The sequence below is a fragment of the Chlorocebus sabaeus genome, chromosome 9 (assembly GCF_047675955.1).
Source record: "Chlorocebus sabaeus isolate Y175 chromosome 9, mChlSab1.0.hap1, whole genome shotgun sequence".
In the NCBI taxonomy this organism is placed as follows: domain Eukaryota; kingdom Metazoa; phylum Chordata; class Mammalia; order Primates; family Cercopithecidae; genus Chlorocebus; species Chlorocebus sabaeus.
In genome coordinates, this window is record NC_132912.1 from 99,975,074 (window position 1) to 99,987,994 (window position 12,921).

A 12,921-nucleotide genomic window follows, 5' to 3' on the forward strand; every position below is an offset into this window, starting at 1 on the left:
TCCTTATGTAACTCGTCTCTAAGTAGCAGCTCCAGGAAGTGTCCCTGGACCTCCCGTACACATCTTTCCAGGCCTCCGCCCACCCACCCTTGCACCTTACTTTTCCACCCTCACCAAAGGCCTTGTGCGTGCCAGGCATTGTACTAGGTAGTGTGGAAACAGAATATAAAGAACAGCCCTGGCCTTCAAGGAACTCAGGTTCCCATAAGCCAGAATGGGTCTTCTCATTCCTGCTATTGCTCCCAGAAACATGTCACAAGCATTCTCCCTTGTCCATATCAGAACGCCCGGAAACATAGGGTCAGTCAGAGAGTGGGAGGCATGGTCAGCACACCAACCGTGAGTTAAGGGTGGGTTTAATAACAAAAGCTCTCTCCAGTGATGGAAATGAAATCACTGGTAGCCCGGGGCAGGGGCCTGGGAACTGACTGCAAAGTGGCATGAGAGAACTTTCTGGAGTGACAGAAATGTACATCTTAATTGGGGTGGTGGTTACAGAGATGTATATATTTGTCAAAACTTATCAAACTGGCCAGGCACGATGGCTCATACCTGTAATCCCAGCACTTTGGGAGGCCAAGGCGGGCAGATCACTAGAGGTCAGGAGTTCAAGACCAGCCTTGCCAACATGGTGAAACCCCCATCTCTACTAAAAATGCAAAAATTAGCTAGGCATGGTGGCGCTTGCCTGTAATCCCACCTACTCAGGAGGTTGAGGGACGAGAATCGCTTGAAACCGGGAGGCGAGGAGGATGCAGTGAACCGAGATTGCACCACCGCACTCCAGCTAGGGCGGCAGAGTGAGACTCAGTCTCAAAAAAAAAAAAAAAAAAAAAAAGTATCGAACTATATGCTTAATAGAGTTGATTTTAAAAGAGATAGACTCAAGTCCCCCACACTGCCCCTCACTAATGCATCAGCTTGGGCCTAAGTTGCTATCTTTCCAAAACTGTTTCTCTAACACATGGTTTATGGGCTAGTTCAATGATTTTCAAGCCACTTATTTAAACAAAATCTTACCCTAAACCAGTACAAGGGAGCTCCCTGGCTGAAGAGGATGTGGAGAATCAGGTGCTGTACTTCTGACGCCCTTCCCCTCCTCACAGTAACCCTGGCGGTGGTGCATGAACCCATCTGAAACCACTGGGATCCATTGTCTCTAAGGTCCCAAATAGCTATGACCGTCTTTGGTTCTATGTCTCTGCTAAAGATTTGCTTCAGACTAAATATATCCCCTTTTCCTCCACACCAGATGGTTCTATATTCCTCCCCATGTGGAAAGAGTAGGTTTTCACGCTCCCATGGAAGAGGGAAGCAGGGACCAGAAAGAAGGCCATATCTCTCTTCTCCATTCTCCTCTTCCTGGGTCCTGTCACACAGCGCATACGGCAGGTGTTTAAGAAGGGGCTACAATATAAGACCTCTCCTTAATGGCCAATTTTGGTTACATCAAAGTACTTATTAAAGCCTGGACCACTGGGTCATTAAATGTCCAGTAAATCCCCATGGCTCTTCATCAAAGAGGCAGAAGGCTCTGGCCCAAGGCCTCTAACCTGAGCAGAAAGACTTGGTGGGTCTGTACGACCAGGGTAGTATCTCATGGGGGTGGGGTGACATTTTTAGTGTTTGTCCTGTCCTCTGACCAGCTCTCCCTGCTTCTGCTCCCCAAAGTGGACTAAGGACTAACTAAAGGAAAAAAAGATGTGGCCATGGGTTCTGGTGGAGTAGGTTGTTGAGGAGAAAGGACAGCATAGGATGAGAGGCCCAGAGGTTCTGGGACAATCACGATATAACATGAGCCATATGTATAATTTTATGTTTTCTAGTTAGTAGCCACATTAAAAAGGTTAAAAGAAACAGGTTGAATTCATTTTAATGATATATTTTATTAACCCAACATATTCAAAATCTCATTTCAACATGTCATCAATGTAAAAAATTATCAAGATATTTTTACATTTCTTTTTTCTTCCTACATCTTCGAATTCTGGTATTTCACACGACACATCTCAGTTCAGATGGGCCACATTTCCAGTGCTTAATATCCACCTATGGCCAGAGACTAAAACATTGGGCAGGGCAGGCAGAAGAGCAGAGAAATGAGGACAGACCCTCCCTAAGCAGTTCCTGCGGGGAGTGGGGAGTGCTGTGGGGGTGAGTGGATATCCTCCTGCGTCCGAATGCCATTTATCCTCTTCCCGGAAGGCACGCTTCTTGCTGTCCTCTCGGAGCCAGCACTGAGAGGCTCTGGGAGTATCCTGTGCAGACCAGGAAGCAGCCAGAAGCGAAGCAGCCCAGCGCCATGCAGAGGATGCCAGCTGGGCTCCTGGGCCAAACACAGGCCGCAGAGGGGTCAGGTTTGGTTTCCATGGTGTTTTTAAATATCTTGAAGTGCTTCAGGTTCCATTACCTTACATGACCTTCCTGGCTCCTATAGATATTGGGGTGTGTAACCCCTGCCTAAGACCACAGTTTTGAGAGTCCATTAGCGCTGGATGTTAGCTTGGCCACTTTGTCAGCTGTGTTTCTTTGTAGCTGACAACATACGTTATCAAACTATTCATATGTGTCTTCTATACAGTTGGAGATAACAGTGCCTGATATGGTTTGGCTTTGTGTCCCCACCCAAATCTCATGTCAAACTGTAATCCCCACAGGTCAGGGGCAGGACATGGTGGGAGGTGACTGGATCTTGGGGGTCGTTTCCCCCATGCTGTTCTCCTGATAGTGAGGGAGATCTGATTATTTATTATTATTATTATTTTTTTTTTTTTGAGACAGAGCCTTGCTCTATTGCCCAGGCTGGAGTGCAGCAGCGTGATCTCAGCTCACTGCAACCTCCACCTCCCAGGTTCAAGTTATTCTTGTGCCTCAGCCTCCCAGCTAGCTGGGATTACAGGTGTGCACCACCATGCCCAGCTAATTTTTGGATTTTCAGTACAGACAGGGTTTCACCATGTTGGCCCAGATGGTCTCAAACTCTGATCTCGGATGATTTGCCCATCTTGGCCTCCCAGAGTGCTGGGATTACAGGTATAAGCAACCATACCCAGCCAAGATCTGATGGTTTAAAAGTGTGCGGCAGTCCCCTTCTGCCACCCCCCTCTGCCGCCATGTAAGACATGCCTTGCTTCCCCTTCGCCTTCCGTCATAATTGTGTTTCCTGAGGCCTCCCCAGTCATGCAGAACTATGAGTCAATTAAACCTCCTTTCCTTATAAATTACCCAGTCTCAGGTACTTCTTTATAGCAGTGTGAAAACAGACTAATACAATACCTCACAGAGATGTATGAGTTTAATGAGACAAGGAATTAATTGGCTAGCACTGAGTTCAGTAGATAGTAAATACTCAATAAATTAGTTTTCATTCACAAGAAATGTGAACTCCTTAGAGGTCCTGCTGGAAAAAGGGAGTTATGTGAGCAGAAGGGGCTCCCTTCAGCGATCCCCACTTCTGAACATGAGTGCTGAGCAATGGCTTCTGGGCTCACAATTTTCATTAATTTTTTAGTGTCAAGAAATGTCTTTTCATTCAGGCTGGACACACAGTAGACTCTAGGTTGTTAACAACTTCAAATGGGGTAAAAAGCTATAGAAAGTTTTTGAGAACTTTCTTAGGCTATTTGCCACATGTACACATTCCATAGGGATTTACAATTTATAAATTTACAATTTATAAAGCTCTTTTTAATACATGATCTCATCTGGATTTCAGAGTACATTATATGGAGAAGTAGAGTGGTTGTTATTATCTGTATTTTACAGTTAAGTAAATTGAAACTTGGCAAGATTGTATAATAGGTCAGTGCAAAAGTAATTGGGGCTTTTGCCATTAAAATGCCACAATTACTTTTGCACCAACCTAATACTTAGTTTTCATATATTCTCATGTAGACAAAGTAACTGAATCCAGACTCCATGGCTGTGGTTCCTGGTGTGGTTTCCTTCCTCTGGCACCAACCATCAAACCTATTTTCACCATCCACTGTGAATGTCATGTGGGTCTGAATTACTATGTTCAGCCCTTCAAGTGAACCAATGGAACTTAGTTGAATGAAACCACAGCCTCTTGTTTCTAGAAGCTTCTAACATGAGACTAAGAAATGTGATTATGTAGCGAATGACTAGTAAAGAATTCTTAGTTTTTTTAATTGAGCTGAGGGCAAATAAAACACAAATGAGATTTTTTTTTAGTAGAACTGATGTTTGCTTTTTGGTTGAAATTTCCTAGCTCATCAAATACAACACAACCCCAATGGGAAAGATTGAGGTTGGATATATCTTCCAAAGAATGCCACTTTCTAAAAAGGATAGTGTTTCCACTGCAACAGTTTCAGTCCCCTGGATAGAATCTTCTCATATAAGGACCTTCCTTAACACAACTATAAAAATGAACAGAATATTGCTGGGCATGGTGGCATGTGCCTGTAGTCCCAGCTACTCTGGGGGCTGAGTGAGGAGGATCACTTGCACCCACAAGTGGCTATTCATGGGTGTGATTAGAACCTGAACTAGCCACCGAATAACCACGGAACTCCTGTCTCCAGCCTGGGTAACATATTGAGACCCCCATCTCTGAAAAAAAAAAAAAAAAAGAATGAAGGAAAGGAGGGAAGAAAGGAAATGAATAATATTGAACCCCATCAGAGGAATAACCTCTGCTTCTCTCATGCTTAGTGTGCTGACTTGCTTTTCTTGGTTCTCAAATGATGCAATCGGATAGAGCTGCAGCTTCCTGGTTGAGGGTTATTTTTTCATGCCTATACTTAAGATGCTTAATTTTGTGATTCATTCTTTATAATTAGATATAATGTTTAGAATATATCTATGTATATCACATTCACATTTTTCCTTTGAGGGCTATTCTTTTCCCCTCTGAGCTGATCTTAACTGCAAGCTTTTTTTTTTTTTTTTAAGACAAGGTCTCACTCTGTCACCCAGGCTGGAGTGCAGTGGCATGATCTTGGCTCACTGCAGCCTCTGCCTCCTGGGCCCAAGTGATCCTTCCACCTCAGCCTCCTGGGTAGCTGGGACCACAGGCACACACCACCACGCCCAGCTATTTGTGTGTGTGTGTGTGTGTGTGTATGTGCGTATTTTTAGTACAGACAGGGTTTCACCATGTTGCCCAGGTTGGTCTCGAACTCCTGAGCTTAAGTGATCTGCCTGCCTCAGCCTCCCAAAGTGCTGGGATTACAGGTGTGAGCCATGGTGCCTGGCCTCAACTGCAACCTTAAATCCTTAAATCTGCAATTGCCATGAGTCAAGAGAGCCCCAGCTGTGTCCATGTGGAAAACTGACATTTCCCCCAAGGCTGGGGTGTGTGTATGTGTGTGTGTGTGTGTATAAAAAAACATATATATATATATATATATATATATGCCCTGGACCATGTACAGTTGAAAAACATGGGTTTGAACTCCACAGGTCCTCTTACAAGCAGATTTTCTTCCATCTCTGCCACTCCTGAGATAGTAAGACCAACCCCTCCTCTTCCTCCTCAACCTACTCAGTGTGAAGATGATGAGGATGAAGGCCTTTACAACAATCCACTTCCACTTAATAAATAGTAAATATATTTTCCCTTCCTTAAGATTTGCTTAACCCTTTGTTTTCTCTAACTTACTTTATTATAAGAATACTATATGAAATACATGTGGCCGGGTGCAGTGGCTCACGCCTGTAATCCCAGCACTTTGGGAGGCTGAGGCGGGCGGATCACAAGGTCAGGAAATCGAGACCACGGTGAAACCCCGTCTCTACTAAAAATACAAAAAAAATTAGCCGGGCGCGGTGGTGGGCGCCTGTAGTCCCAGCTACTCAGGAGGCTGAGGCAGGAGAATGGCATGATCCCGGAAGGCAGAGCCTGCAGTGAGCTGAGATCGCGCCACTGCACTCCAGTCTGGGGGACAGAGCGAGACTCCGTCTCAAAAAAAAAAAAAAAAAAGAAATACATGTAACATACAAAGCTTGTGTTAATTGACTTTATGTTACCCATAGGGCTATTAGTAGTTAAGTTTTGGGGAAGTCAAAAGTTATATGTAGATTTTGACTGCATGGGGGCCGGCGCCTCTAACCCCAGCACTGTCCGAGGGTCAACTGTGTACCTTGTTAGCTTGAACTGCAGCTCTTTTCTAGTGCACTGGCCTCACTTTTTTGGTTTCTTTGCCCCTGGGGCTCATGATTTTTAGCCTGTTTCTTTTCTCTTTTGCCCACAGATATGGTTCAATTGAATTAAGCATTCCTCAATACTAAGGCATTGGAAATAAAAACAACCTATTTCTGAGAATAAAAGAGGAGAGCTAGCATGACACCAGTGGCCCCAGCTACTCACCCTAACCCGGATTCTAGGATAGAACACTCAGGATCTGGGCACTGGACACTGATGATAAAGGATTAGATATTAATGATCAACTTGAACCAAGACATAGTCATTGCTTAACTTCAATTTTTCTTCCTTTTTTTTTTTTTTTTTAAAATAGTGAAAATCAAGAGGCTGGGCCTTGAAGCATCTCAGCAAGCATGACGTCCTCTACACCATACCCTCTGGCCTGGGGTTCAGCAGTCTTCACCATTCCCATTCCATGAACCCCTCAAAATCAGGAATACAGGTAGGAATACAGGTAGCCCACACAGCAGGCAAAGGTAATGGAACTAGCCCACCAGGAAGGGGGACTGAGAGGAAAACTCTACACATTTCTGTTTTTCTATCTTCCCTTTCCACCTTTTTTTTTTTTTTTTTTTTTTTTTTTTTTTTTTTGAGACAGAGTCTTCACCCAGGCTAGAGTGCAGTGGCACAATCTTGGCTCACTGCAACCTCCACCTCCTGGGTTCAAGCGACTCTCCTGCCTCAGCCTCCCAAGTAGCTGGGATTACAGGTGCGTGCCACCATGCCCGGCTAATTTTTGTATTTTTAGTAGAAATGGGGTTTCACCATGTTGGCCAAGCTGGTCTCGAACTCCTGACCTCAGATGATCCACCCGCCTCAGCCTCCCAAAGTGCTGGGATTACAGTTGTGAGCCACTGTGCCTGGCCCCTTTCCACTATTTAATGCATGTCTGCCTCTTCAGTCCTTTCCACAATTCAGTGATTAATGATTATGTGCTCAGTACCATACTCAGCATTCTGGTCCTCTTCCTGTTTTTCAAAATGTCTCTCTTGCCCCCGCCACGCCCTTTTCTTGGCATCACCCAGTTTCCACATGTAACTTTAAGAGTCTCTCTGTGCTACATTTTCAAGGACCTGGCTCCTTTCTTCACAGTGAGTAGTAGGAGTTGGTCCTTGGGGGCTGGAGAGAGAGGGACAAGTAGCTCTGAATAGCGCCTCAGAAGCTAACATGGCAAAAGAGGAGTGTGTGGGTAGGTAACCAAGTAAAGACAACTGTAGAGTGTTTATTTCTATTCAGGATTTAAATAACACCTTTGTCATCAAAGTAGCTATGTCAGCATCAATGACCTGCTGATTATAAAATGTATCCTTGGCAGAGAGAAAGAGAATTAACCTTTAATGAATAATTGCCATCTGCCAGCACTGTGTAAGGCTAGTGATTCTCAGTATTTTAATCGTCAAGGATTCCTCTGAGATTCTTGTAGAAGCTATGAAATCTCTCCCCTAGGAAAATGCAAATGTACACAAAATTTTACATAGAATTACAGGGGCAAACCATTGTCCTGAAGCATAACCACAGACCTTAGATTAAAATCCTCCGTGTGAGATCCTTGTTATTGAGAGGGATACCATTCTCCCCACCTTACAGATGAGGGGACAGGAGATTCAGGGACATACCCAAAGTCACATACCTAATAAATTACAGCCACAGGCCGGGTACAGTGGCTCACGCCTGTAATCCCAGCACTTTGGGAGGCTGAGGCGGGCAGATCACTTGAGTCCAGGAGTTCAAGACCAGGGTGGCCAACATGGCAAAACCCCTTCTCTACAAAAAAATACAAAATTAGCTGGGTGTGGTGGCACGCATCTGTAGCCCCAGCCACTTGGGAGGCTGAGGTGGGAGGATCACCTGAGCCTCGGAGGCAGAGGCTGCAGTGAGCCAAGATCACACCACTACACTTCAGCCTGGGTGACAGAGTAAGATGCTCTCTCCAAAAAAAAACAGCAGCTGCTATAGACTGAATGTTTGTATTCCCACAAATTACTTTTGAAACCTAATCTCCAATGGGATGATATTAGGAGGTAGGGTCTTTGGGAGGAGGGGTCTTTGGGAGTGTCTTTGGCAGGGCCCTCATGAATAGGATTAGTGCTCCTCTAAAAGAAGCCCCAGAGAGATCCCTCGTCCCTTCCACCATGTGAGGTTACAGTGAAGACGGCTGTCTGTGAACCAGGGAGTGCACCCTCAGCAGACACCCAATCTGCTGGCGCCATGTTCTTGGACTCCCCAGACTGCAGAACTGTAAGACGCACATTTTTGATGTTGAGAAACCACCTAGTCTATGGTGTTCTGTTAAAGCTGCCCAAGCCCACTAAGACAGCAGCAGGAACATTTCAACCTAAGCTGTCTAAACACACCTTCCTGCCTCAAATGAAAACCTCATCTAGGTTTTCCTGTTATTGTAACCATCACTCCTTATTTTTTAAATGAAGAAATAAAAATTATGTGAGAAACTGAAACCCATGTGAAGCATTCTATACTCAGTCATGGGAAATTAGGAAGCTCAGGATCCTGGAGGCTCCAAATCATACTTCTTATCAGCCAAAAACCCCGCTCCTCCCGAACCTACCCACCCAGCTAAAAACAAGCCAAAGAGGAGCCTTTCTAGAGGCTTCACTTTCCTCAGAACAAGAGAAAAACTCTCTTCAAAATCAGCGGTCAAAATGTGAACTAATAGACCAGTCAAACCTCTGGATATGAAACAAAACAATTTTAATTTCAGAATATTACAAGAATATAAAAGAAAGACAATGCATAGGATCATTTCTTTACAATTACACACATATAGTCAAATAAGAATGAAAACTTAAAACAGTTAAGAAACCTTGTTTCTCTTGTTGAGCAAGCTCAGGGATGGGACAAAGACAACCCTTGCTCTGCAGAAAGAACCCTGGGGTGAGGGAATATTTCCCCCCACAGGTTCTATCTGTCCCCAGACATGGCGGGAGGGCTCCATGGCTCTTTAGCATAGGCTATGGCCTCACACACTCCAGTCTCCATGGTAACCCAAGCACTCAGGCTATTATGTCCCACATCTCCTCGCTGGCCGGCTTCTGTCAACTCTACGCTGGTAGATCTCAGCATTAGCTGTCTAGGGAAGCTAACTTCCTACAGTGAGTTTTAGTTGAGTTAATCACCACTGGTGTCAAAAGCCTGTGCATCTTAGGAACCCAAATCTTCCCCAAATTCTAGACAAGCCCACAAAATGCTAGTATCTAGGTTTAGATCTAGGTCCTATCTTCTGTTTGAAGGTTTCAGGGTAAAGGAGGGCAGAGATAAGGCTCTCTCCTGGGGAAAGGAGTTCTACACAAAAATGACCTCAGAATGGGGGCCATTAGCCTCAAGCATCTGTATGAGGCCTTGTAGGAAAGAAGACAGAGTCTAGAGACATCTATTCCTAAAAATCACCCGGTTGCATGGCCAGTCATGGTGGAGCACGTTCCCAATGACCACAGGTTCTCCTAGAAGGCAGTATTTTCAACTGTATGCTAACACAGGCTCCTGTGAGGGAAGCTGAACAGAAACATTCCTACTCAGGAGGAGAGAATGGCTCTGTTCTGACACTCTAGGATCGACTGTTCTGTTCTAGGTTAACAGAACAGATAGCTCTGGAGCACCCAGGTGTCACTGTAGTCAACAGCCCTCCACTAGCCCATTTCCCAAGGGTGTCTCCTTATCCTTCCTGAATGACTCTGGAAGGACATTCTGGGTAAAGAACTTTCTTTTGTGGAGGATCAACTGTAGTTTTGGTTACAATTCATTACCTGCTCCTATTTTGGCACTCAGGAAGAGTCAGTATCTCCTGATGCTCTTTCACTGCTGGCAGGGTTTTCCACACCACATTCATTGGTCCCAATGCAAAAGTTTATCATTGTAAAAGGTGATAAACTCCAACACCTATGGTTCTCACCAATTCAGTCAGTGGGGTTCACACAGTACAGTCTGGACAGGAAGGTGGCCTACAGTTTAATATGTGTATCCTGGCACAAACACAACGCCCCATATTGATACCACATCAAAGCCCATCACAGGTGACCCCAGAAAGAAATGAAGTTGTAAAAACCACAAGAAGAGGCACTTTCAAAGAGATTGTTCCAACATGAAAAACAAACACAATGAAATGGATTCAAAAAAAATCTTATAGATTAAAAAACTCTATTAAATACTGGCTCAAAAACAATACCTGCCCACCAAATCAGAAGGGAGACAGCAGCTTCTGTGGCAAATGATAAAAGGGGTTTTGTCTGTGTTTTCTGTAAGATTCCACAGGATTAGAATAGTTACATATTACAAGGTAGAAGGTTATGCTGCTTACTCCTCAAATTTGGATTCTAAGTCAATCACAGCTTCTATTAAGAAAAATGACCTATAAACCCCTAAAGCAAGGGAAAACATCCTCAATAAATAAACAAAACACACACAAACTACCCAAGGAGACCAGCTATATAAACGCATGTGCATGTGATAAATATCTCTCTCGCGACCCTCACCCCAGAACACAACCCTTGCTTTCTGATTCCATTCACCCAAAGAGCATCTACATCCGTCTCAATCTCAGCTACTTCCCTTAAATAGAACCAAAAACTAACACAATGACAAGGAGCTATCAGGTCACCACTCTGCTCCCTCTACCTGATGCCAGCCCTGTTTAACAGACCACAGCACCACTTCAGGATGAAGCACATCTAAACAAATAAAGGAAAGAAGGAAGAGTTAAGGAAGAACACCATTTCAATGTGGTGATACCAAAAGGGTTTTCTGTTTGAATTAACTGCTATCTGGTGTAAGGGATTTCATTTTCTTAATAAGAAAAAAAAGTCAAATATTTAACAGAAACCTATGCAAATGAATTTGCTAATATGTGTTTTTAAAAATGACATAAAACTACTCTAGAGAAAGGGGCTTCTAAGCAGTTTTGTTTTCCTAACCATCTATTGTTCATACTCTATTAAGCTGGAAGACCAAATTTTACATTTTTCTCCACTGTTGCTGTTACAGCAGCAAAAGCAGCAGAAAGGCTGGCAGAGAGGGCTGCCAGCTGGGCACAAAGCCAAACTCTGCTCCCCCGGAGTCATCTTTCATTTCGGCAATGGTGCAGCATATTCAACAGTTTAGAAATAGGTCAGCAAACCACACTTTGTGGGGCAACTGCTTCCCCATAGTGGTCTGACTCGGCTCCAACCCTCAGGGTGAGAAGGCTTATAGAGCTCCACTGAGCCAGGCACAAACCTGAGCATTCTCCCCTGCCACGTGCTGTTCTCTGGGCAGACACCAGTTCATACTAGGTCAAAACCATGCCACTGCTCCATCCAACATATGTGAACACACCAAGTCCAAAAACCAGAAGCTCTGGCCCCATCTCCAAATTACCACCTGTGCCCCTTCTGACAAGGAGAGGGCGGCACAGTAATACTCCTTGAATATTGGTGATAAGCCACAGTTGCTTCCAAATAAGAACATTCTCTCCTTTAAATCGTGTCAACCCTGCAGAGGCTGCTGCTGGCTTCTTTTTTCAGATTCTAACTCATTCTCAGGAGACGGTCTAGCCTGCACCCTCAGAGGGTGCAATATAATCCCACCCATAAAGACTCATCCTGGGACATAAAGGCAGCCAGCCCCTCCTAGGCACACTCCAGAGCTTCCCCCACATACAAATATTTTAGCAAACTTCTACTATGCTGTCAGTGACTTTTCTTGAGTCACAGTGATTTGGTTCAGAAGTATTACGTTGGCACCAGAGATGTTTTAGTCAAGAGGAAATTGAATGAAGGTAACAAGTTCAGCAAAACACAATTATTATGACATCACTGAGGAAAGGGAAAGAGAAAGAGATGGACAAGGGAGGGAGAAATGGATGGAAAGAAGGAAGGAAAAGAGTTTAATAATTAAGATTTGTTAAAATATTGTATCATTCTGAATTCTCTTTTTCAATACTGCAGGTCAAATACTCTGGTGTCAGACCCAAGAAATAATAAAAAATGTCCAGAAAAGCTATAAATTCTTTAGACGCAAATTAGGTATTGAGGAATACAGCCTCATAAGATAAAGAGTTTTCCCAACGCTCAAAGTGAAAACAAGGGAAAGGCATCTAGCTTAGAGCCCATCCAAAAACATGGCTTTTAAAACAAAGAAATAAACAAAAACAACCAAATACCCAACACTATCAAAACAGAGAAAAACCCAAAATATCCATTAAAAATAACATCAAGCCACTAGGACTGACAGTGCTTTTTCAAAAATTACTGGCAGTTGAGCACACATCTCATATTTTTTTCAAAAGTGGAATCTGCCTAAACACATTGAATGAGCACTGAAGCCCACCTTACTGTGCTATATAAGCTGGTTGGACAGTTAGTGGTTTCCCCATAATATTAAAAAAGAGAGAGAGAGCCTAAGCACTCTCTCAGAAGGCACAGCTTACAAACATCATCCAGTGAGTGGGATTAGAGGTATCAGTTGGGTCACGGTATTAGTTGGCCTTGACAATTCAAAATGCAGCAAGCAAGCTGCAAGTCCAAGCTTTGCTGTGGGCAGGAGTAACACCTTGTCCACTAAAGGGAAAATTCTGCATGGACCATAGGAGACAACTCTGGATCCTTCAGAGAAATCCTAGGTTGAAGGAAAAACAAGAGCATTAGACATGTTCTTAAATATTTCTTTTTGCAAACATCCCATTTGGAAGCCACAGGGTCTACACTTAGTATCTTCTCCAAACTGAGGGCTAATGAGTTTAATTAAGAATTTGTGGCCGGGTG

General features: G+C 43.9%; 1 protein-coding gene across 6 annotated transcripts in view; it reads right to left on the reverse strand.

Annotated features, from left to right (window-relative positions):
• Positions 1 to 8,857: 8,857 nt before the first annotated feature.
• Positions 8,858 to 12,921, reverse strand: part of ARHGAP19 (Rho GTPase activating protein 19) — a 77,286-nt gene continuing 73,222 nt past the window's right edge. For all 6 annotated transcript variants that reach the window (XM_038009389.2, XM_038009388.2, XM_007963729.3 and 3 more), the window contains one exon: positions 8,858 to 12,775. In XM_038009389.2, the coding sequence (XP_037865317.2) occupies positions 12,765 to 12,775 (11 nt within the window). In that variant the 3' untranslated portion in view covers positions 8,858 to 12,764. The remainder of the gene's footprint in view (positions 12,776 to 12,921) is intronic.